General features: G+C 36.3%; 1 protein-coding gene across 3 annotated transcripts in view; it reads right to left on the reverse strand.

The window, feature by feature from the left end:
* Nucleotides 1-17,736, reverse strand: part of REP (Rab escort protein) — a 38,951-nt gene extending 21,215 nt beyond the window's left edge. Inside the window, exons 1-3 of one of the 3 annotated variants that reach the window (XM_089807584.1) lie at nucleotides 16,793-17,736; nucleotides 12,493-12,618; nucleotides 5,989-6,088 (exon numbers count right to left, since the gene is read on the reverse strand). In XM_089807584.1, the coding sequence (XP_089663710.1) occupies nucleotides 5,989-6,088; nucleotides 12,493-12,618; nucleotides 16,793-17,490 (924 nt within the window). In that variant the 5' untranslated portion in view covers nucleotides 17,491-17,736. The remainder of the gene's footprint in view (nucleotides 1-5,988; nucleotides 6,089-12,492; nucleotides 12,619-16,792) is intronic. The other 2 variants (XM_089807585.1, XM_089807586.1) reach the window with 2 other exon arrangements.
* Between the last annotated feature and the right edge of the window lie 4,891 nt (nucleotides 17,737-22,627).

Genomic DNA, 22,627 nt, shown 5'->3' on the forward strand with positions numbered 1-22,627 from the left:
AGTGACCAACAAGATAGCTCCCGTAGAGATTAAAAATCAGACTTAACTTAAGGAAAGAGTAGGTGCTCATAGTTCAGATTAGCATGACAGCAGTCCTATGTTTCAGTCTATTGAGGGAGTTGATGACAAGGGGGAAACGTGGAGGATGTTATAGGTATCAGTATGAATTGTGACTTGCATGGTGAGAGTGTAAGTTTTGAGGATTGTATGGAAAATATGAGTTATACTACTGGTTCCTATGACAGCAGTGAGTCATGCTTGCAGCAGCATGATACAGTAGAGATTTTATAAGGGAATGATATTGGCATTGGTGATGTCGACACTACTGAAGTTACCTTGTAATGACCCTTACTATAAAGGCCACTGAAACCCTCAAACTGGACTTAGGAATTTTGTCAAACAGTTGGCATGTAACCGAATAAGGCTGCAATATTACTAATTGTTGTACAACGAAACCTCAATATATGATGCCAATAATGTATGAACAACAATTCCAGATTATAACACTACCAATCTAAGAGATAGATGACAATATGAAACTCAAATATGAAGTCCAATGCAATTCTAATTTTATGACAGCAAATAGAACTGATTACAATGAGAGACTGTCACAACTATGCACTTCTAATACATCAAGCTCTTGACAATGCAATGTTATGACATGAACAATAACCCAGTTCAGATTTGGAATGCAAATGACGAAACTTTTACAACAGTTATTAATGACTGGAAATAACTATTTATGCAATGACAGTGCTGACTGTTCTAATCCATAACATGCAATATTTTGGCAATCAAAACTTCATTTTGTGCACCTGAAATAGCTCCAATTTTGCCGGATATGAATGCTGAATTAATGTCACACGAAGACCTCACAATCTGCCCCAAACCGACTCACAAAATTGCAGCTGCTGCCCAACTGACAGGGCCGTACAGGTACGGCCTGGTACGGCTGCTAGATAAAAATATTGCAGCATTTTTTGTCACTCCAAAAGCAATAAATCTGGATGCCTAGGGTTGCTGAATAACCCCCTAAAATATGAAATTCATCCGTCAAGCCAATTAGGAGTTATGAGCAAAAACGTGGGTCCAAACCCTGGACTGGCAGTCTGAAAATAATGCACAACTGTGTCTTCAAACCCTGTTAATCAATCCACAAATGCTAGGGCACAACTGAAACCCTTATTCCAACCAAAGTAAACCCTTATAACTGAATCTCAATGAAGTCCAAATGAGATGGCTGAATTACTAACTCCTCAAATGCAACAATTCAGGTGATATTTCACACCCTCAAAGTCGCCAATCCAAGGGAGTGATTCGTTCCCAAAGATCAAATAATAATTTGCAAACCCAAGAGACTACAAATTTGCTCCACAATGGAAGAAGTAGAAGAAATCTCAAATCCAAGCATGTCCAAAATGAGAGGCCCAGCCCTCTATTTATTCACAAACTGATTACAATGAGAGACTGTCACAACTATGCACTTCTAATACATCAAGCTCTTGACAATGCAATGTTATGACATCAACAATAACCCAGTTCAGATTTGGAATGCAAATGATGAAACTTTTACAACAGTTATTAATGACTGGAAATAACTATTTATGCAATGACAGTGCTGACTGTTCTAATCCATAACATGCAATATTTTGGCAATCAAAACTTCAGTTTGTGCACCTGAAATAGCTCCAATTTTGCCGGATATGAATGCTGAATTAATGCCACACGAAGACCTCACAATCTGCCCCAAACTGACTCACAAAATTGCTACTGCTGCCCAACTGACAAGGCCGTACAGGTACGGCCTGGTACGGCTGCTAGATAAAAATATTGCAGCGTTTTTTGTCACTTCAAAAGCAATAAATCTGGGCGCCTAGGGTTGCTGAATAACCCCCTAAAATATGAAATTCATCCGTCAAGCCAATTAGGAGTTATGAGCAAAAACGTGGGTCCAAACCCTGGACTGGCAGTCTAAAAATAATGCACAACTGTGTCTTCAAACCCTGTTAATCAATCCACAAATGCTAGAGCACAACTGAAACCCTTATTCCAACCAAAGTAAACCCTTATAACTGAATCTCAATAAAGTCCAAATGAGATGGCTGAATTACCAACTCCTCAAATGCAACAATTCAGGTGATATTTCACACCCTCAAAGTCGCCAATCCAAGGGAGTGATTCGTTCCCAAAGATCAAATAATAATTTGCAGACCCAAGAGACTACAAATTTGCTCCACAATGGAAGATGTAGAAGAAATCTCAAATCCAAACCTGTCCAAAATGAGAGGCCCAGCCCTCTATTTATTCACTTTTCTAAGAAGTTGCTAGAACTTCTAGAAACATCCTTCATAAAATCTCATTATAATGCACTTTTTCTAGAACTTCTAGAAACATCCTTTATAAAATCTCATTATAATGCACTTTTTATAATAAAGTAATTTTATAAAATAAAAAGTGCAACTCAACTTAAAATTATAACATGTAGGCCCCAATAACACATAATAATAAAATATAACCTCTTAACACTTCTTCAAGAGCAAGATATGACCACCTGATCCGCAGAATTGACTCTCTCTCCACATCATTTGCGTACGAGAGTCTGGAATAGGCAAAATCCATGATCAATGTCATGTCGAACTAAAGAGGGGACATTACATACCTATCATGATGACTCGTGCTGTTGTGAGTCTAATTTGTCATATCATTTAGATAATGGTTCAGAGGACTCATTGGTTGATGATAGCTCCCAAGATCATGACTCACAAGGACTTGTGGCTACATGGGGAGGGAAAGCATGTGAGGAGATTGATATAGCAGCAGCCTCTACTTATTCAGATGAGTCATTCATCGATGTACTCAGCAACAGTACCCTAGTTGTTAATGTGCGCGAAGATGATAGCACACATAATGTTGTGTGTCATGAGATGAGCAATGCAAATACATCGTCCTATCACAATGCAGTTTGTGGGCCAGAGAGCTTACATGAGAGTCAGGGAGTTCAGAGACACCCTATGGCTAGGCAATTGAGGGTGAGTGATCAGATTGCTACAGCTATAAAGCATTATAGCGTTGCCTATCCGATGTTAACTACCTATGGATTGGGTGCTCTTGTGACAACTGAGCAGTGTGATAGCAGTCTTTACCTTGCAGACTTTCATACCCCTCAAGAGGCCATCAAGCTAATGAAACACAACTATTTGTAGCTATTGGCTAAAATAGACTACCTTCTCAAGTAGGGTTGCACTTGTTATGATGCCTTGTTGGAAAGGAATAGGAGGTAGTTGAGCTCGCTCATGAGCTTGAGGTGACTTCTGAGATATTGGAGAGCACCCAGTTGACTCTTCAGGAATCATAGTTATAGTTAGACGAGGATATTATGGAGTTCAGTTCAGTACAGACTTAACCAGTTACAGTTTCAGTTCAACTTCCTTCTATGGCAGTTGATGGTGAGTCGATACCCAGGTGCAGTGGATTTAGCTAGGATGAGTTTACTGATTGAGAGCTGCAAAGAGCCTCTTGTGTCAGGTTCTCCAGGAGCCAGCACATTGATCGATTATGTTGGACAGGTTAATAGAGTCCTTGTGAGGTAGAGGTGGGTTTGTTAGTAAGTTCTGTGACAAATCATGACACTACTCCCTCTTCTTCACATAATATATGCAAAGTGTCATCTGGTTGGGAAGTTGATTCTCATGTTGGGTTGTTTCTCTCTAGAAACAATACTGTTATTTCATCCCGTGTAGTAGATTTTGTTCAAGAGCTTGTTGAGTCTCAAAGATGGAAGGAACCAACCTATACCCGAATCCGAACTTGTCCCAAACCAGAACAGGCAACTTAGTTTATTTGTATTTTCAATTATGGTTCCTGTTTCAAGGGACATCCTATTTATAGTAAGTCAACAAATGATTCAAGTAAGCTCAGATGATTTAGAGGAGTTATATGATACTTTCAGATGTTACTTCTGACTTTCAGTTTGGGCTCCAAGATTCTTGGAGGGTGCATCTATTTTTAGTAAGTCGGTCACCTAGTCAGGACCATTCATCATCTTTTATCATCAGGATCACTCCTATGCTATCAGATTTTCGATTTCGGTGTTGTTAGGCCATTTTCACAAGTTGGGTACATAATTAGTTATAATTTAATTAAGGTTGTTATTTTTATTGAAATTGTTTAATGGGCACCTTAGTGTTATAGCAAGTTGGGATCAAGATGAGTTTTAAATCATGGACACATGAAACAAAGACCTTGTGTGTCAAAAACATTATATAATGAAAATGTCATTTTTGGAGCAATGGGGGAGTTTAAATTAATTAAATGACTTTATTATTTGTCAACTTTAAATTATAACATAAAATTGTTTATGAGAAATGAAGCCTTTTAAGTGAAAAGTGTAAACATGAAGTCATTGGCTGTTTGGTGTGAAGGAGAAGCCATTTGAATTGAAATATTTTAAAAGCAAGCTCTTGGAGAGGGATATTCATTCTTGAGCATTTTATTATTTGGTGTTGAGTAGTTTGAGGGTTTGAGCTGAAGGAATTGTGAATTTCTTTCAAACTTTTCTTGCATTTTGAATTGGCTTTCAATTGCCAATGAATTGTCCTATTTTCTGTTGTTGTTTGGGATCGAATGTCTAAATCGATCCATGCTTGGAAGATGACATGACTGCTGAGGTTGGACGCAGTGCATTCTAAGAATTTCAGAGGCATTAGCATGGAGTTCGGCACCAATATTTCACATACACAGCAAGGTGACTGGCCGCAATTCTCTACAGAGAAGCAGCGACCAAGTTTTCAAGGCTGCGATCAGATTGATAGAGGCATAATGGGTGTATGAAAGACCTGTGTCACAATTTCAGACCTGCATTCATTTTCTAAAGGGTCCATATCTCTGCTGGGCAAATTTATGATCATTATTCTTCATTATTGGAACGCACCATTGCATAGCAGCATTACCAGGTTCTTGCAATTTGAATTTTCAGTGTGTGCATTATATTTAGTTGCCATCATTGTCACAGTTTGCATAATAAAATATAGAAGGAAGAATTTGCACTTTCAATTTCCATGCATTGTTATATATTTCATATTCTGAGAAAAAACCAAAAAAACACATATATTTGAAAAAACGCAACACAAAACATAAAGCTTTCAAAATACAAAAAAATATATTCTACAGCATAGTAGAGTGCGAGCCAGCAGGGCTCATTACAGATAGTGTTAAAATTCAACAAAGAGCATGACAGTTTGACATAATTGGCTCACTTAAACCTTGATCAAACCTACAACTCTTAGTGCTACAGCCTATATGCACAGACTTTTGAAAGTGCAACTAATTATATAATTAATTAAAAACTGAAATCAGAATGTAACAATTGCTGTCTGAACTTTTCATTATTCTGATTTTTGGTTCTACAGTTCTGATACAAACTAGTGACCATCTAGTCTCATAAATAGACTCGAACCTGGGTGATCAAGGAAAAACAAAATGTACTATTGTCTGTTATCTTTAAAGTTTAACATAGAAAACTCTAAAAATATGCCGGCTGTCTTGCCCAGAATAAAGCAGCACTATAGAAAATCTACAAAGAGCAGTCAAATAAACTAATAAAAGCACCCAAAACAGCAGTTACAGAAACTAAAACTGGGGTTTACTTTATCATAATTACTATTCCACCAGAACACCATCCGAGCATCCCCTAAAAAATCTAAACTTTGTTTGTCAATTATGTCTACAGTTTCATCATCACTCTCAGAAATTCTCTGTTTGGGTTCATAACATATAATTTTATGAACTGTGGATTGAAGCAGTTACCAAACCCTGTCAACCACTAACCACAAAACTTGAAGCCATACTCAAGACACCATAACAAGTCTTAAAAACAAAGCCACATAAACAATGCATAGTTTTTTCCAATAAAATCCCTATATAAACTGAAAATAACTCCTTTCACAATCTCAGGTATGTATAGACCTTGGAGTCTAATCTGATACTTACATAAATTGTTCCTTTAATAGCAGCGGTACGGCAAAAAGCTTGAGGGAGCTCTGCTTGGCCATAGACTGGATATAAAAATGCTCCAGATGCATTGACAAATCTGCAACAGAAAATTATAAGCGTGCCTCTGAAAAGCAGATGCTTTAACTGAAACAAACATCAATTCTGCATTAACATCCACCAACAAATTTGAAATTGTTTGCTCTTTATAAATAAAGATAAACTAGTACTCCAGATCACAGAAGAGAAGAGTTGCTTTCTTAAACAAGATATTAATTTGATGACAATATTTCTTTTGCATTAGAAATAGTGCCGAAAAGATAAATCTTTTCCAGAGATAGCCTCCTGAATTGTGGCAGTCGTAAAATGTAAGTGATACAAACACAGGTCACTGGGGATAACTAGTCTTTGAATTCTATAATGTTTAAACTATGGGAAGGTTGTCGGTTGTTTCACTCAAACGATGATATGACTGATGTCATGTCCCTTTTTGTAAAATAATTAAAATTGATTTATGGTCAATAATTACCCATTTTATTCTTGTATGGGATAATCATAAAAAGATTAAGGGTAATAATTAAGTTTTGCTTATGAATGTCTAACTATTGTCAATAACAAAAGGACAATCAAATATTTAAAACACTTAGCAAGGAGTTGGATTTCACGCCATAATGGGAAATTTGGATTTTGTACCATAATGGGAAATTGGATTTTGTGCCATAATGGGAAATTTGAAAATATTTCTAATTACAACTTTCCCGTCAAATGGAGTGGGAAATTGAAATATTCTACTTATTGCATTTCCCATCAAATGCAATTTGGAAAACAGAAGTGAAGTGGGAAAATAAAATAATTTTAATAATGATTTTGAAATTTTCACACCTAGTGCAGATTTGGAAAGCAAGAGTGGAGTGGAAATATGTAATGTTTCTAATTAATGATTTTCCCACCCAATTGGCCAAGGACAAGATAAATACAAAGAATGTTTGGAAAATAGAGATTATGCCATTTCTACTTCTCAATTTCACATTGTATGAACTCCATGTTCTGCAAAATTCTTCAGTGGACAGAAACCAGTTGGTGGATAATGGATGAAACGTCGAAACCCAAAGGTTCACATAGAGCAATTTCAATAAGAAGTTGCATTTGAGTTTCAAGATTTTAGCAGTTTCAACAGTTTTCTATTGTGTGTGTTCAGGGGTTCATTAATATTGCTGCAGTAATTCCACACATGTTTTGATGGGTTTTTCAGCTGCTATTAATCTTGCATCAAATTGTAATCTATGTATCTTTCATTTGGAAATCAAATATTAGTTTGTAATATTACAGTGACATTGGTGGTATTTGGATGTAAAAGTTTTTGTGGGTTTTTCTTACGAACTGGAGTTCGAATATATATATATATATATATATATATATATATATATATATATATATATGTTGCTGCCCTAATAGATCAGTTTCAGACCTGATTGTAGTATGCACATATCAGGTAAATCATGTTTCTATGCAAATGTAGCTAACCAGTTTGGTGTTTTTGGTGAAGTTCTGTACAATATTTATGAATCCATTTTCCACATCTGAGAGTAATTTTATATTTTGGGTTGAGGCAACTATAGTGTTATCAAAGCATAATCTTGCCAGCCTGTTGGGTATAAGATGATTGATATGAATCGTGGGTTTTTTTGATTCAATGGTTAAGAGAATGAGACAAAATGACAATATGAAAAATCTCTAATTGGTGTGTAGAATACATGATTATTAAAGAATCTCCAACATTTCAAGAATACTAGTCTTAGAATGGGTGAGAAGGCTATGCCTCAAGAGGAAGAGATAATAAAAATCTTTAAAGAGTACCAGTATAAACCTGAAGCAAAAGGGTAATATATTTTGACAGGTACTTTGTGAATTCTGAAGCGGACGAAGAACGGTTGAGAAAGGATAAAAACTACATGAAAATAATCAAAAGGAGGATGTCTGCGATCATCAAATAAATGAAATGTATCCACAAAATGATAAAAAATCAGAGCTAGAAGTTGAAGGAGCAACCATTGAGATCCTAGGAAATGAAAAGGAGATAGAACAAGAAGACTTTCAAGCTAATTTTTCAGAAGTTTCAAAAGAGAAGCATGCCAAATTTGGGAACAAAGTCAAGGAGGACTTAGATAAACCTTTCTCCATTAATAAATTTTATTTCACTGAATAAGGCTGTATTAAACCCGCTGGCTCACACTACTGTAATGCTGGATAAGATTGTTTTTGTTTTGAAATGTCTTGCAATCTTGTGTTTTTTCAAATATATTAATGTTTCAGTGTTTATCAAATACTGGAATATGCAAGTAAAAAACTCACCACTAATAATGCCAAATATCAAATTCTGAACAATCTTGCTATTAATGACTTGCAAATTTATTGCTTCACAAATTAAAAATTATAATTAAACATAAGGGGAACCTGAAATGTTTGATATAATTCCAATTTGCAGTAGAATAAACACATTCCACCTTGAGCTTTAAATGACACCAATCACAGCCTGTATAGGAAAGGCCCGCATCCTTCAGCAGTCACCAACAATGCCAACAATGGCACCAATACTACAGCCCTTTAAATGCACCAATAATTGTTGGATTTGACGATTTCAAGATGAAGGAATATGCCCTATCCTTTATACTCTCGAAGGGTTATCCATTGATTGAATTTCATAGTAGCATCATGGATAGGCATGCATTTGAAAAAAATGGTGAGCTATAAGGATATACAGGTTGAGGGTATTACTACCTCATGGAAGGAGGTTGAGCTAGTCTTATCTATAACTCGCGGAAACCAAGTCCCCCAATTGAGCAAAAAAGCATGGATGCTTTCATACTGGAATAGTAAAATTGAGGGGTTTGATGTTAGATGATTGGAAGGATAAGAGGTATTCTTACTCTTGGAGAATATGTGTATCATTTCAGGTTGTGGTGAGAAATGCAATCTTTAATTTGGTTTTCAAATGCTAATGCTTCCAAATCAGCATAATAAGGTGTTCAAAAATATGTTCCCAAGTTCGTATCGGCTAGGGAATGTCAGCATAATATAAGTTTTGAAATTGGTTGTGAGAATGTGAATCTTGTTCTTTATTCCTCAAAGACTATCTTGAAATCAAGTTATCACCAAATCTTTGTTTGCTGGGTTATGGGTTGAACATAACCTTCAGGTGCCTTATTGGATACATTGAGTTCTTGGTCATAGCATCTAATATGATTAATCCATCAACCACTTTTTCATCCATGGTGAATCAAGTGTGTAATGATCAGTTGGAACAATCTATTTTGATATATCTTGATGATTTTATAATGTGTAGCAAAGCAAAAGAGGATAATCTGAGGCTCCAAAAATTGATCACTGGGATTCTAGACACAATGAGAAATAAAGGGGCTTTTGTATGGATTAATGAAACGAAGATTCTGATAAACTTTAGAAGTTAGTCATCTCATATTTCATATTTTTCATTTCATAGTTCTCAAAGCCATTGGTTATAGAATGTGATGCATCATGAAGGAGATATACAGAAAATGCTTGTCTTATTGAGGAAGCCAATAGTACCAGAAGAAAATTTCAAGAAAGTACTGCAGCACGGAATTAAAGCTGCCTAATCTTGTAATGTATTGCAAAAGTAGCAAGCATTCAGTAATACCAAAGTGGTATGAATTTACTATTGTTCCTAACAGTGATAAAGTTATCTTCATATTGAGCTGCTACAATTCTCTAAATGCAATTGCACAAGCATTTCCAGGGATGATGACCTTCAAGGGTTTGAGAAGTATGCAGATTCTATCAAAGATAATTTCTTTTTTTACATGGCTGGCACCCCCATTTCGCACTGATCACATTGATGGACATTACATACGATTCCCACTTTTGCAGTTCATAGATAATTTGTTGTTGCTGATCTTGATGACTTTAGTTTTTAAGAGCTTTATAATGTTGTAGTTGGGGATAATTCCTTGCATAATGAGAAGGGAAGATCATCATTGCCAGTGTCAAAAACTCCAGTAATCATAACTTAAATTTGGAGGAGATTCAAGAAGGTTGTCCCTCTATTGCAATATGTATGTGCTGTCTATAGGTTTCCGGTGAAATTGTGTAAAGATTCGTGGATATTGTGTACTATGAAGTATACTGATGGTATAGATCATTTTGGTGCTGATATAGGCTATTTTCATATTTATATCTTCTCAATTCAAATCAGATTCAAAAGTTGTGGGCTTAACAGTTTGGTTTTGAACAGTACAATGTTGACAAACTAGTGTAAGATTGGAGATTTTGTTCAGTCTTTGGAGAGTTGTGGATCATATGTGGCTGTTGTATGGAGGTATTTCATACTCCTCCATTGAAGTTTTTCTATTATAGATCAGTCCATTAAGTTGTATGTAACATGTGTGGGCCTATTGTTGTAAATTCTTGTGATGTATATTCCAGCACTGTGGAAGAAAAAGAAATGGCTATTCTTGAAATTCATATTTCCTGTACTGGGGAGTACAACGACTCTTATAACAGATCTAAAAGTAGGAAAAATCAGATTTATATTATTGCTAGAAGTTACAGGATTGTTAAGTGTGTCTCATGCTGGTGCATATACATGACTATAGAACAAGTTGCCAAAGTAAGGAGAATGGATGAAATGGCATTAGGTAAATTTCTTTGGAAATATGTGGCTCAGATTTGGAATTAGAGTGAACGTTCAAAAGGTTTGCATGGATATTTTTTTTGGTTTCATGACAGTGTCACTAAAGAAGTTGATCTTTCAAGTTTGCAAGGTGTCTCTTGGAGTAAGATGCTACACCCCATCGAAAAAGAATCAAGGTTTGGTATTCAATTTTTTTCATGAAAAAACATTGTGACATTAGAACCTTGGAGCTCTATGTAATTGCTTGAGGACAAGCAATTCAGAGGGGATGTGGGAGGGGTGGCGAGGAATTTGTCATGTCCCCTTTTGTTAAAAATTGTTTTATGGTCAATTGTAACCCATTTTAGGACACTCAAAATATTAAATTTAATATTTGGAAACATTTTGTGGGGAGTTGGATTTTGTGCCATAATGCGAAGTTTGAAATATTTCTAATTACAACTTTCCCACCAAGTGTGGAGTGGGAAATTGAAATATTCTAATTATTGATTTTCCCACCAAATGCAGTTTTGGAAAGCACGAGTGGACTGAGAAATTTAAATATTTTTAATAATGATTTTCCCACCAGGTGCAAATTTGGAAAGTAAAAGTGGAGAGGAAATTACTAATTTTTCAAATTAATGACTTTCCCAACAAATTGGCCAAGGACAAGATAAACTAAAAAGAATGTTTCAGAAAATGGAGATTATGCCGTTTCTACTTCTCAATTTCTCATTGTATGAACTTCATGTTCTGCAAAACCCTTCAGTGGACGGAAACCCATTGGAGATTTAAGGCTTGTGGACAGAAAACCATGAGTCTCGGGTGGACAGTGGACAAAACTCTACTGAGAGCAATTTTGTCCAGAGGATGCATTCAAGATTCAAAAATTTTGCAGTTTCAACAGTTTACTATTATGTGTTTTCAGGGCTTCATTAATATTGTTGCAGTAATTCTAGAGATGTTTTGAGGGGTTTTACAGTTGTTATTAATCTAGTATCGGATCATAGTCTATGTATTTTTCATTTGGAAATCAAACAATATCAGTTTGTGGTATTGCAGTGACAATTGTCGTATTTGGCTGTAAATGTTTTTGTGGGTTTTCCTTACGAACTAGAGTTTGAATATATTAATGTTGCTGCTGTAATAGATCAGTTTCAGACCTGATTGTACAATGCACATATCAGAAAAATCATGTCCACTGATGTTTTATGATGCTCCACTTTTTAGCCCTTTCTATGCAAGAGTACCTAACTAATTTGGGGGTTTTTGGTGAAGTTTTGTATAATATTTGTAAATTTATTTTCAAGAATTGAGAGTAATTTTATATTTTGGGTTGAGGTTATTACAACTGGAGATGTTTCCAAGAAAACAACAGGCATGGCCATGATGCTTAAAATTGACCTTGACAAAACTACAACAATTAGTCCCTAAATTAACTCAAATATTTTTTAAAAAAATTGGTACTTTCAATTGCTCTCTGCATTCATTTGTGAGAGAAAAAACTACAATTGGACATAAAAATGTAATATAGGAGACCGCTACTAATCTCAATACCACATTCAAGTAGTATCATCAGAAATTTATTTCAAGAAAACATGGAGGAATCTCAACAATCAAGAATAAGCCCTTCAAACAAGGACCTTAAGTCATCTCAATGCATGCACATAAATATGCCATAGAAGAGTCCAATGCACAAGAATCTAGGAAAATTAAGCAGCTATAAAAAAAACCTATTGTACAAGAATCTTTTAAAATTTTAAATAATTGAAGCTATTTACAGATGATTCATCCGTCTAGAAGACCAAAACATAAATAACTAGAAAAGTAAAGATTGTATATGCCACAAAATTTACCTGCCAATAGACGAAAGATAGAGAACTAAACGTTCAATGCCATCTTTTGTTCTCAGTACTGTGCTTCGCCCCTCTGACTCATCCTCCTGATCATAATCTGCTAGAGCTATGGCATATAGAATCATGCTGCGGAAAACACAAAGTTAACTTCTTCGAATGGAAAAAAGAATGAAATGGGTTATATGCTAAATTATGCAAAAAATCCAGGCAATGTCATGTGGATTCTGAATTAAAGCCACAAACCAAATAAGCAGGAAACTAAAACAATCTCATTAGAAAATTATATTTAATCACCACTAATGTCACTCTATATGTAAAGCTTCGCAAGCATACATCAAATTTCAAGATTACTTTTACTAATCCCATAATCATTTCTCCATTCTGCAATGGTACAGATATTGCTATATATCTAGATAATTTCACTAAGTAGACTTTGAGATATGGTAACTTTTGCAATTGGAAATTTGCTATGTTTTATAAAATACATGTTAACATCAAATGCTCACTAAGGTAGACTTTGAGATATGGTAACTTTTGCAATTGGAAATTTGTTATGTTTTATAAAATACATGTTAACATCAAAGGCTGGTGCATTTCAAGCCACCATTGTACAGGGTGTAATGTCCCCGTTTATGGCAGGTTTATGCGGTTGATGGAGTTAGCTCATCATAGAGACCCTCGTTAGCTGACAGGGTGTTTTGGGGGTCCCAGCTGTAGATTTACTATTTTTGAAAGTTGCTTTTTTTGGCAATGTAGTGGGTGGCTTCGGCAGTTGGTTGTCACCTACAATAAAAAAAGTTAATAATTGCTTGAGCTCTTATTTATTCATTAATTATTAAGTTGCATTATTATAATAATATTTATATTATTATAATAATGAGATTAAGTGATATTTCTAAAAAGTGTATTAGAAAGTTTCGAGTGTTGAGTTCTTTTAGAAAACTTCCACAATTTCTGAAGTGGAGTTTTTTAGGAAACTTTGGCAAATGAAGGATTATAAATGAGAGCTCATTTCATTGGGAAAAACACGCTTGATTATTTATTTGTTTTTGTGCCTCTGTGGCTTTTCCCTAATTTCTGAATTGTGAGCCCTTGCTGAATTATAAGGGTCTCGGCTGAGAAGTTCCTGGCAATTGTGCTGAAGTATACAACTGGCCAACATTCTCCTACTGTATCTTCTATAGCTAAGGAGAACAACCTGAATTATTTTATATTGACTGGCTGAGGGTTTCTGGAGTTTGTGAAAGATCTGAGAATTCCATTCTTTGCAAATTGAGCAGGAGTTTATAATTTGCAAATTTCTCTTACTGTCCACACTGTATCTAAGGAGAGCTTATGCTGAGAATTGTTTTTGAAGTTCAAGAAGAATGGAATTAGAACTGACTTTGCAACCAGCGCTCAACAATTCATCTGGTGCATTTAAAGGAAATAGTTCTGAGCAGATTGGTCTGCCGGTTCTTCCACCTGGGGCTGTGTCTGGACATCACTGGTCATCTGCAACTATTTACAAGGTCTGGATGTCACTTTGGGGAGGCTGGTTGAGTGCAAACAAGGCCTGCAATCCATAATTTAGGAGCAGTGATCTAAATCTGGGCCTGTGAATAAAATTAAGTGACCTGCGAATTTCTCAAGGGGCCTGCAATCTGGTATCCAGCATTTTAACATTAAGGAGGACGACTTGCATTGCCTGCTGGGATGTCAACTAGGGAAGCTAGACATCATTTCACAGTGCCTGTGATTTAATTCTGTGGTTTGCATTTACACGGATTGCCTGCAATCTATATTCTGAGGCTGTGATCGAAGGCATTTGGGTTGCCATTACCAAACTGGCAACGTTTCTTCACATACAATAAAGGGACAGCATCTAGGAGGCACCGTGAGGCATTTAGAGGCTGTGAGAAGCATTTTTACAAGCCCAGTGATCATCTATATAAGGCTGCGATCAGACTGCATACACCTGCAATCACTCTAGTGAAGGCTGCTTTCAGACTTTGGCTGGCAATCTGAAAATCTGGGCCCTGCAAGTACTGGTGGTAACCTGGGGTTGAAGAGGATAGGGATCTGTTCTTAATTTAAAGGCTACAGCTAGTAATTATTGATGCTCATCAAGCCAAAATCTGTATTTCCAGGTTCCTTTTGATTTTGGTTGTAAATTCATTTGCTCTTCATTGCAATATTTAATTACAAAGTGATTTGCCTGGTAGTGATGAGTGTATTTGGACCGGTTCTTCAATAAATAGTGAAGTTGTCTAAAATCTGACATATTTTGGACTGGTTCTTCATTGAACATTTGGTTTGGCTCTTCCTTGTTAAATTTATTTTTCATTAATAATCTATTCAATCTGGTAACTTCAAACTGTTGACAAAATGTCAGACAGCTAAATAGAAAAGGAATTGGTGTTTGTTAAGTTATAACTGGTTGGGTTTTTACACAGGGCCATAATAACATGAAAATTCAAAAAGAAAATACACAGCCCCATCTACTGTTCCGAAAATATAAATAACACAAGTAGATGTTAAGCTTCACACAACCATAAGTGCATTCTGTAATCCTAGAGCAGTCACAGGAAAGGAAAGAACAATTGTAAATATCCTCGTCTCAATGAACAGAAAAAACTAGAAACCTTCAAAGTAGTAGACTTTATTTCCATTTTCCAGTTTCAAAAAAATATGGTATCTACAAGTTTTGACGGATATCTTTATAAAATTATGTATTTTTAGAAGTTCAATAAGTTTGCCAAGCTTGCTGCAAATCTGAATCTCACAAAATTGATTTGATTTTTTGATTCAAAATATCTCGATGTAGAAATCTTAGAACCTGTCGACTTGTTTATGATAATGCATGTTTCCGTGTATATGGAATCTCATGCTGTCAATGTTTCTAGATTTCTGAGCGCATTCTACTGTAGATCGATTTTTATTTAATTTATCCTCCAGAGTAAGATCCAGATTTCTCTGACGACTTCTTGGTATTAATGATGAGTTTAAATATTTAGCAGTATGCTTTGGCATTTCCAACACTTGTCATAATCCATGTTTTTTCATTAATGCATTGCTAACATGGTTCTGATTGGCATGTATCACGCCTTACATTTTATTTGAAATGCCTGCATCGGGTCAGAAGCCTTCTATAGAATTTTAACGAATTAGTTCAGAGAAAACACGGAATGTGGGCACAGTTATTTGGAATATACTTCAAATTCAAATTTGAAACCTTCTACAATCCGTGACCGTCGAGCATTTAGTCATTGGTTAGGATTCGGTCTGGTTTGCTCATCACCAAATTCTTATTGTTAAGTAATTGAATTGAGGTCGGTTCAGCCATGGAAGTGACAAAAGCTTTTTATCGAGGATGGGCCTCCCAATCACACTGAAAGAAAAATGATAGAAATTGGCTGGTTAAATACATATATTCTAAGAGTAGTCATAACTCGGCCACCCTTGGCTCACTTAATTACTATCAGAAATAACAACGAAAATCTGCGTCCAAAGGGTTGCACTCTGATCTTAAAAGAGTGCACGCAAAGAAAGAGATCCTCTTACAGGCATATACCTCCACACTGTGATACAGCACTCTCTAATCCAAATCGCGTGTTTTAGAAGTTGTGAAGCGCTACTCTCAATGAATTGGAGAGTACAAGACAATGTATAGTCCCAAGCATTTCTAAACAGATGTAATACGTGAGCAGGAAATATGTGGGTTAATAAGTGGACAATTAGAATGTGGTGAAGCAATCATTTCAAAACATATGCAATGTAAAACGTTTTGCAGCCTTTACGATCATACCAGAACAAATTAACGAGACCATAGTAGACATGTATCTGAAAACACGAACTCAAAGAGTTTGGGAAAACGATAAATTCTTTAACAAAGAAAAATCGCGTAACACGTGAAGAATCTTTCCGAACAAATACCCCAACGCATGCAGCCCTTCCATTGCGAAAAAAATTCACTCTGGTCAACTCAACTTAGAAACAGAGTGAATCAAACGAGATTTTTGACATGAAAGCTTAAAAACAAGAGCAAACGTTGTATAATTTTAATATCTCCGTTATTACTGCTACGAATAAAAAAATTCAGAGTGGGTCAATCGATTCTTTCAACTTGTTAGATTTGATGAAAACGAAATAAATGGTATAATTTTAATTTGGAAGTTTTATCTACTGTGATAAACACTATTGAGGTTATAAAGAGAAAAAGAGATGTTTTTCATTATGTCAAGGCATGCAGAACTTCCTTCACTCGTAAAATTGAAAAGAGAAGAATCTCACAGAAGATTAAAAAGGCTATAAGCTGTACGATTTGATAGATGAAGGCAGGCGTTGTTGGTCCAAAAAATGCACAAAACTACTCTCCAAATCCTCCTGGCTGAGCTTCTCTTGATTCTGAATCAACTTAAAGAATCTCATGAGATGCTTCTTCTCCACCAAACTAAGCGTCCTGTCCTGAAAGATACTGGCTCTCGAATCCGGCACAGGCGTCAAACCTTGCCCCAATCCCGACCAAATATAGCTACCCTCCACAGATTTAAACTCCAAGTATTTACTTCCCCCAGACTTCAATAACAAATCCACCAAAGGCCCCCCGCAAAGGCAAAGCTTGGGGCCGGCGATGTCCAAATTGAAGCTCTTGGGAGGCCCTAGACCTTCCAAACTGTAATTTTTTTGCTCAAAGTCCGAGTATATAGTTCGATCGGTTAGGAATTCCAGTCGAAGATCCTCGCCGTCGGGCGATCTTAGCGTTGCAGTGGCGTCGTTAGTTTGCGTCTGAGGTTGGGAAGCGCTGAAGCGGCCGCCTGAAGATGCCCATTGAGTGACTTCATCGAGGGATAGAGAAGCCCAGTGGTGGCCGTAAAAAGAATTGGAGTCTATGTGGAGCACACTCTGCCCCGAAGATGCTGCGGCCGCTGCCACGATCGATTCTTGAAGCCCTGTGCCTATTACTATCACGTCAAACGTCCCCGGTTCGATTTCTGGGAATTCCTGGGCATCTCCCATCCTTTTTCTGTTCTGCTTTGTTCAATGCAGATAGCAATTCACGCAGGAAGCGTCTTCAACGCCTCTTCTATCCTTGCTCTCGGCTTTCTTCTCCTCCAAGCAGCTTGCTTGCGCTGTTTCTTCTCCTCCCCCTTTTCGGCCTTATGCACTTTGTCCCTTGCCTGGCCCTTTTACATGAAGGGGTAGTGAGGTGAGGAAACCCACCTTCAACGAAAGAATCCTTTTTATATGGTATAACTAGCGCTTGTATCCCGGCACGGTGCAAGAGTGGAGCTACCTAATAGGCGATGGGGCTGAAGTGCATCGGTAGCTGAATATTTCGTCGGTGTGATTGTATTGTAGATAAAAACAAATTATTTCTAACAAAAATTGTTATATGATTTGTTATCAAGCAATAGGAGATTTGTAAAAGACAGATTTGTTATCTACAATTTATATTCAAATTCTTCATAATATTTTTATTATTCATTCATTGGAGACTTGCTTATCACTGGCAATGCCTTTGTCGTACATGTAAAAATCAATTTTCACAAAAAATGCCATGTATATTTTCAAGAGATCGCTTTAACAATTACATCCAGTTGATTTGACCATGTTGATGTCGATGGATGAATGGGTGTCGTCGTTTGCTCTATTGTTGTTGTAGAAATCAATTGAGAGTCATTTAAAAGTCATTGTGTACCACATGATGAAAGAGGTTGTAACAGCAAATAGAAAACTATGAAAGAATTATAAAAATATCACCTACATTCCATGATAAACAGCAATGGCTTCCTGCCCTCGCTTGATATGATATGATATGATATGAAGGATTTTAATAATGTCCATGAGGCCAAAGCAGCCTATGGGACCCGCCTTCTAACTACAACCTAATCTAGTTGTAACTCTTTGACTAACTCTTTTCTTCTTCAATGCATGTTGATGATCAATTTTGTAGTCTTGTACAACTATTTTTCCTTGAAGAGGTGGCTTAACTTGTTTTCTAATATCTCTAAGTACCTAGACCTGGTATCACTATATGTTAGGCATTCCATGATAAAGTGATGTTTCATTTCAATGGCCCCCATGTCGCAGAATAGGCAAATCCTATCTTCCCACTCCTCTTTTGGTACTCTCCATCTCCCCGTCTCGCATCTTAGATGGTGAGAGCTAGTCATAAGCTGGGCTATGAGCATTTTGGCCTTCCACTTGATATATGCACCTAAATACGCTTTTTCCTCGTAACAAGTATTGGGATTAAATTCTTTAATATAGTGGAACTTTTTTCTCCCCATGTGCCTTGTCCACATGATGTTACGAAATTTCTCTAGAAAAACTTCTTGATTTCTTCAGTATTATCCGGACAGTTATGTATGTTGATGTCCCACTTTTGCATCCATTTGTTGTTTTGTTTCATCCATGTGTTTTTTCTTCTTTCAAGTCTTTCCTTCATGATTAGCTTTGGCCTACAGTGGTTTCCCATTCCTTGGATTTTCTTTTAAGTAACATATTAGTCGAACCATTGCATCTGCTTCAAGTGGGGAGGCACCCACTTTAGATAATAATATATCATAAGGCACCGTGGTTTTAATTCTTGGGCTGCTAGTAATAAGGTGTTTTTGTATCCTTTCAACCTGTCTCCATTTCAGATCTAACAAGTTGCTGCCCCAAATTTCACACCCATAAAGAACTACGAGGGTGACAAGCAGCCCAAAGAGCATTTTCTTTGTCTTCCAATCACGTAGTTCAACATTCCTACACTTATTATGTAATGAATATAATGTCTTCCAATCCCCTTGAATCCTTTTAGATCTACACATTTCCCACCTGAGCTTGTTCTGAAAGTCTATTCCCAAGTACTTGTATTCGCTCACAATCTCAAGAGGGTTACCCTCAAAGAGAAAGGTGCCCAAGGGTCTCTTGTTTCTCCTTAGCAAGAAGATCATAACTTTGGTTTTGCTAGTGTTGACTTCCATCCCCACCTCTTGACAAAAGCTTTCTAATGCTTTCAAGTGTTCTCGCAGCCCTTTAGTTGTCTTGGCGATAACAATGAGGTCATTCGCATATAGTAATAATTTTATCATATATCCTTGCCAATTGAACTCCCTCGCTATTGTCCATGTTCAATCATGCTTCTAATTTGTCAATGTAGAGCTTGAACAAGGTTGGAGATAGTGGGCAACCTTGTTTGACCCCTATATTGTTGCTAAAACATTTTGATAACCCATCTATGGTTTTGATTTTGGCTATGACTTGTTCATAAAGTCTATACACCACTGCCCTTAATGCCATAGGGATTTCCAACTCTTCCATTCTTTTCCAAAGTTTGTCACGTGGCACTATGTCGAAGGCTTTCTTGAAATTCACAAAGTAACAAAAAGCCTCTCCTCTTGGAGTGTCCCAAATTTTCTCAACTAAGTATCTAAGAGTCATCTTGTGATCAATAGCAAAGTGTTTCGGTCTGAAGCCTGCTTTCCCCTTTGCTCTCTTCTCCTCTGTTTCAGCCCATTTACTAATTTTCCGTTCAACCATGCTTCCAAATAGTTTTCCAAGAAGGGGATTGATCATGATGGTCTGATAATTAGATGGATTGTTTATGTGTCCACTTTTGTGAATCAGGACAACTACACTAGTCATCCAATTTTTGGGAAAGCCCTCCATGTTGGTGTTGTTAAAGATATGTTGAATGTGAGGGGCAAGAAGATCAACACCCCACTTTAGGTATTTAGCTTGTAGCCCATCCATATCTTGTGCCTTTCCTAATGCTAACCTCCTTATGCCTTGGGTGATACCTTCAATATCTAATAGCTCCTCTGTGTGCTTAGTTATTTGAGTATCATGCTCGTCTACTTCGTGCTCATAAAGCATTTTGGTATATTCCAGCCATTGACTTTCAATTATGTTATTCTTGATTTGTTTCTTTTTATGCTTGAGTTCACTCCAGAACTTTTTGGCGTTATTTTTTCTACGATTTATCATCTCAAGCCTTCTTATGATCATATATTGTTCCTTCTTTCATTTTAGCAACTTGAGATACTCCTTATGTTTTTCACCGTTCTTTTACCCTCTCATATTGCTTTTTGCCTTCTTGCATTCCTCATCAAACCATGGGTTAATCGAGAATGTGTTCTTATTATCTATTTTGGGTTTAGATCTTTTGCATTCCCCAAGTGCCTTGTTAATAATGGGAATGAGATTCTCTTTGTTCATTTGGTGTTGGTTGGAAACACTTAGGTTCTTTTGTTGATTATTAGATATCCTACGAAGAGAATTTTTGAAGATTTCTTGATTCTCCTTAGTCATTATGATCCTACCCAACCAAGGGCCTTTTCTTTCTTTGTAGATATGTTGATCACTTTACTAATTTTTTATGTGAGTGGCCAACAAGAGTGAGATCAAATTATGGTCTAATTTTAATCCAATTAGATAGTCCTCCATCTCAAACTCCAATATCTTTGAGATGTAGTTTGGGGAGCAAATGACATAGTCAACTATACTTTGTCCATTGTAGGTTTTACAAGTAATGTTTCCTAAATTAGGCCATTTCTCTGTTCCATTACAAATTATTGAACATCAATATTTGGTTGGGCAATTTCGTCAAACAATAGGTTTTTTTTTTTGAAACATATGGAATGGATTCAAAAATGAGTTAATACTTGACTCTTTATTTTATTTTTCCAATTCAAAAAGCTTATATGGTTCTTAAAGACAAATCAATTAAAAAGTGAGTCCTACTTTTTACTTGACAAATCAATTAAAAAGTGAGTTCTACTTTTTACTTGACAAATCAATTAATAAAAAATACCAATATGTTGATGCATTATCATTCTAATCAATAACTAACCATCTATACCTTCTCGAGCTCCTGATGAGCCAACACGTTTGAGGCCTTCTTTCTTGATTATAAAGCTTGCCCCTATAAAGGCACTGGATACAATTGGTAGCAGACACTTGTTGAGATTGTCTGTAGATAAACTCGTCCCAATTATTATTAGTCTTTGCAAAATAAATTCCATATTCATGATAATTGACAATAGCATCTCAATTCAATTTCTTCCCTACATTAATAACAACAAGAAACCATAATGCATCCAACAAGGTGTTAGCCGCGAATCTAGTTTAGAATAGAGCAAGTCCCCACCATTTCGATCTCTATTGAACATGAGAACTGCTATAGAGTAGCCACAACATCAAATCGAATTCAAACTTCTATCTATAAATGCCATCACACTAACAAACCCTTGAAAATCCCACCTTTATAAGTCAAATATAATTATGGTGGATGCAAAATCTATGAGAGACTTGATTAGCCCTAAAGAATTATAAATTCCAACTGAGATCATTGTGGATTCCTCGGTAACCCTCGTCACATTCCAAGAAAACAAGTATTCAATTGGGCATCCCATAAATCTAATTGTCATGCACTTGGTTAGAATCCAATGCTTACCAAGTGCATCCTCTACAGTCATTGTGGATCATGTAGCCCTAAACTATTAGCAACACACCCAATTTGGTCAAATATCCAATCATGTAAGGGGAAGATTCATTCACAAGATTTTGGAATACATGTACACCGTTCCACACAATATTTGGGGAGGAAATTTTGTCACTTTAGACATTTCTAAATTTTACTTGGCAACGCATTACAGGATGATCGAAATATATACTAATGGAAGTAAGCACATAGATTCAACATTTCTAACTTGAGATTTTGTAAAGTAGTGGTGGAGACCGCTGACCATAGATGTATAAGACATGCCTTTCACTGAGTGTTTGGACATTGTGAGTAAGAGCATCCACTAGCACCTAACATAACTGATCAGCAACAAACATTCTGACAACAAATTTTTGATTTGGAAGATGTAGCTGTAGAACAAAAAGTTAGCGTGCAGAGAATATTGACTAAATTAAAAACATTCATAAACCAAAAACATGCTTACATATAAGGTTAGACAAAAGAGGGTAAGAGAGGGTGCAAACCAAAAGGAAGATCACCCAACAAGCCTCCTCGATTGTGTAGATGCATCTTTGGATGGAGATGTGCGCTCAATGATGTTGCTCAAATTTCAATGGATTAGAGATTTATAAGTGCAAGTGTGGATTGATTTTGCCATTGTAATGATATTTTGGTAGTTTTTAGGCTCTCAAAATAGCATTA

The sequence above is a fragment of the Cupressus sempervirens genome, chromosome 10 (assembly GCF_028749045.1).
Source record: "Cupressus sempervirens isolate cs-2001-9-10 chromosome 10, ASM2874904v1, whole genome shotgun sequence".
In the NCBI taxonomy this organism is placed as follows: Eukaryota; Viridiplantae; Streptophyta; class Pinopsida; order Cupressales; family Cupressaceae; genus Cupressus; species Cupressus sempervirens.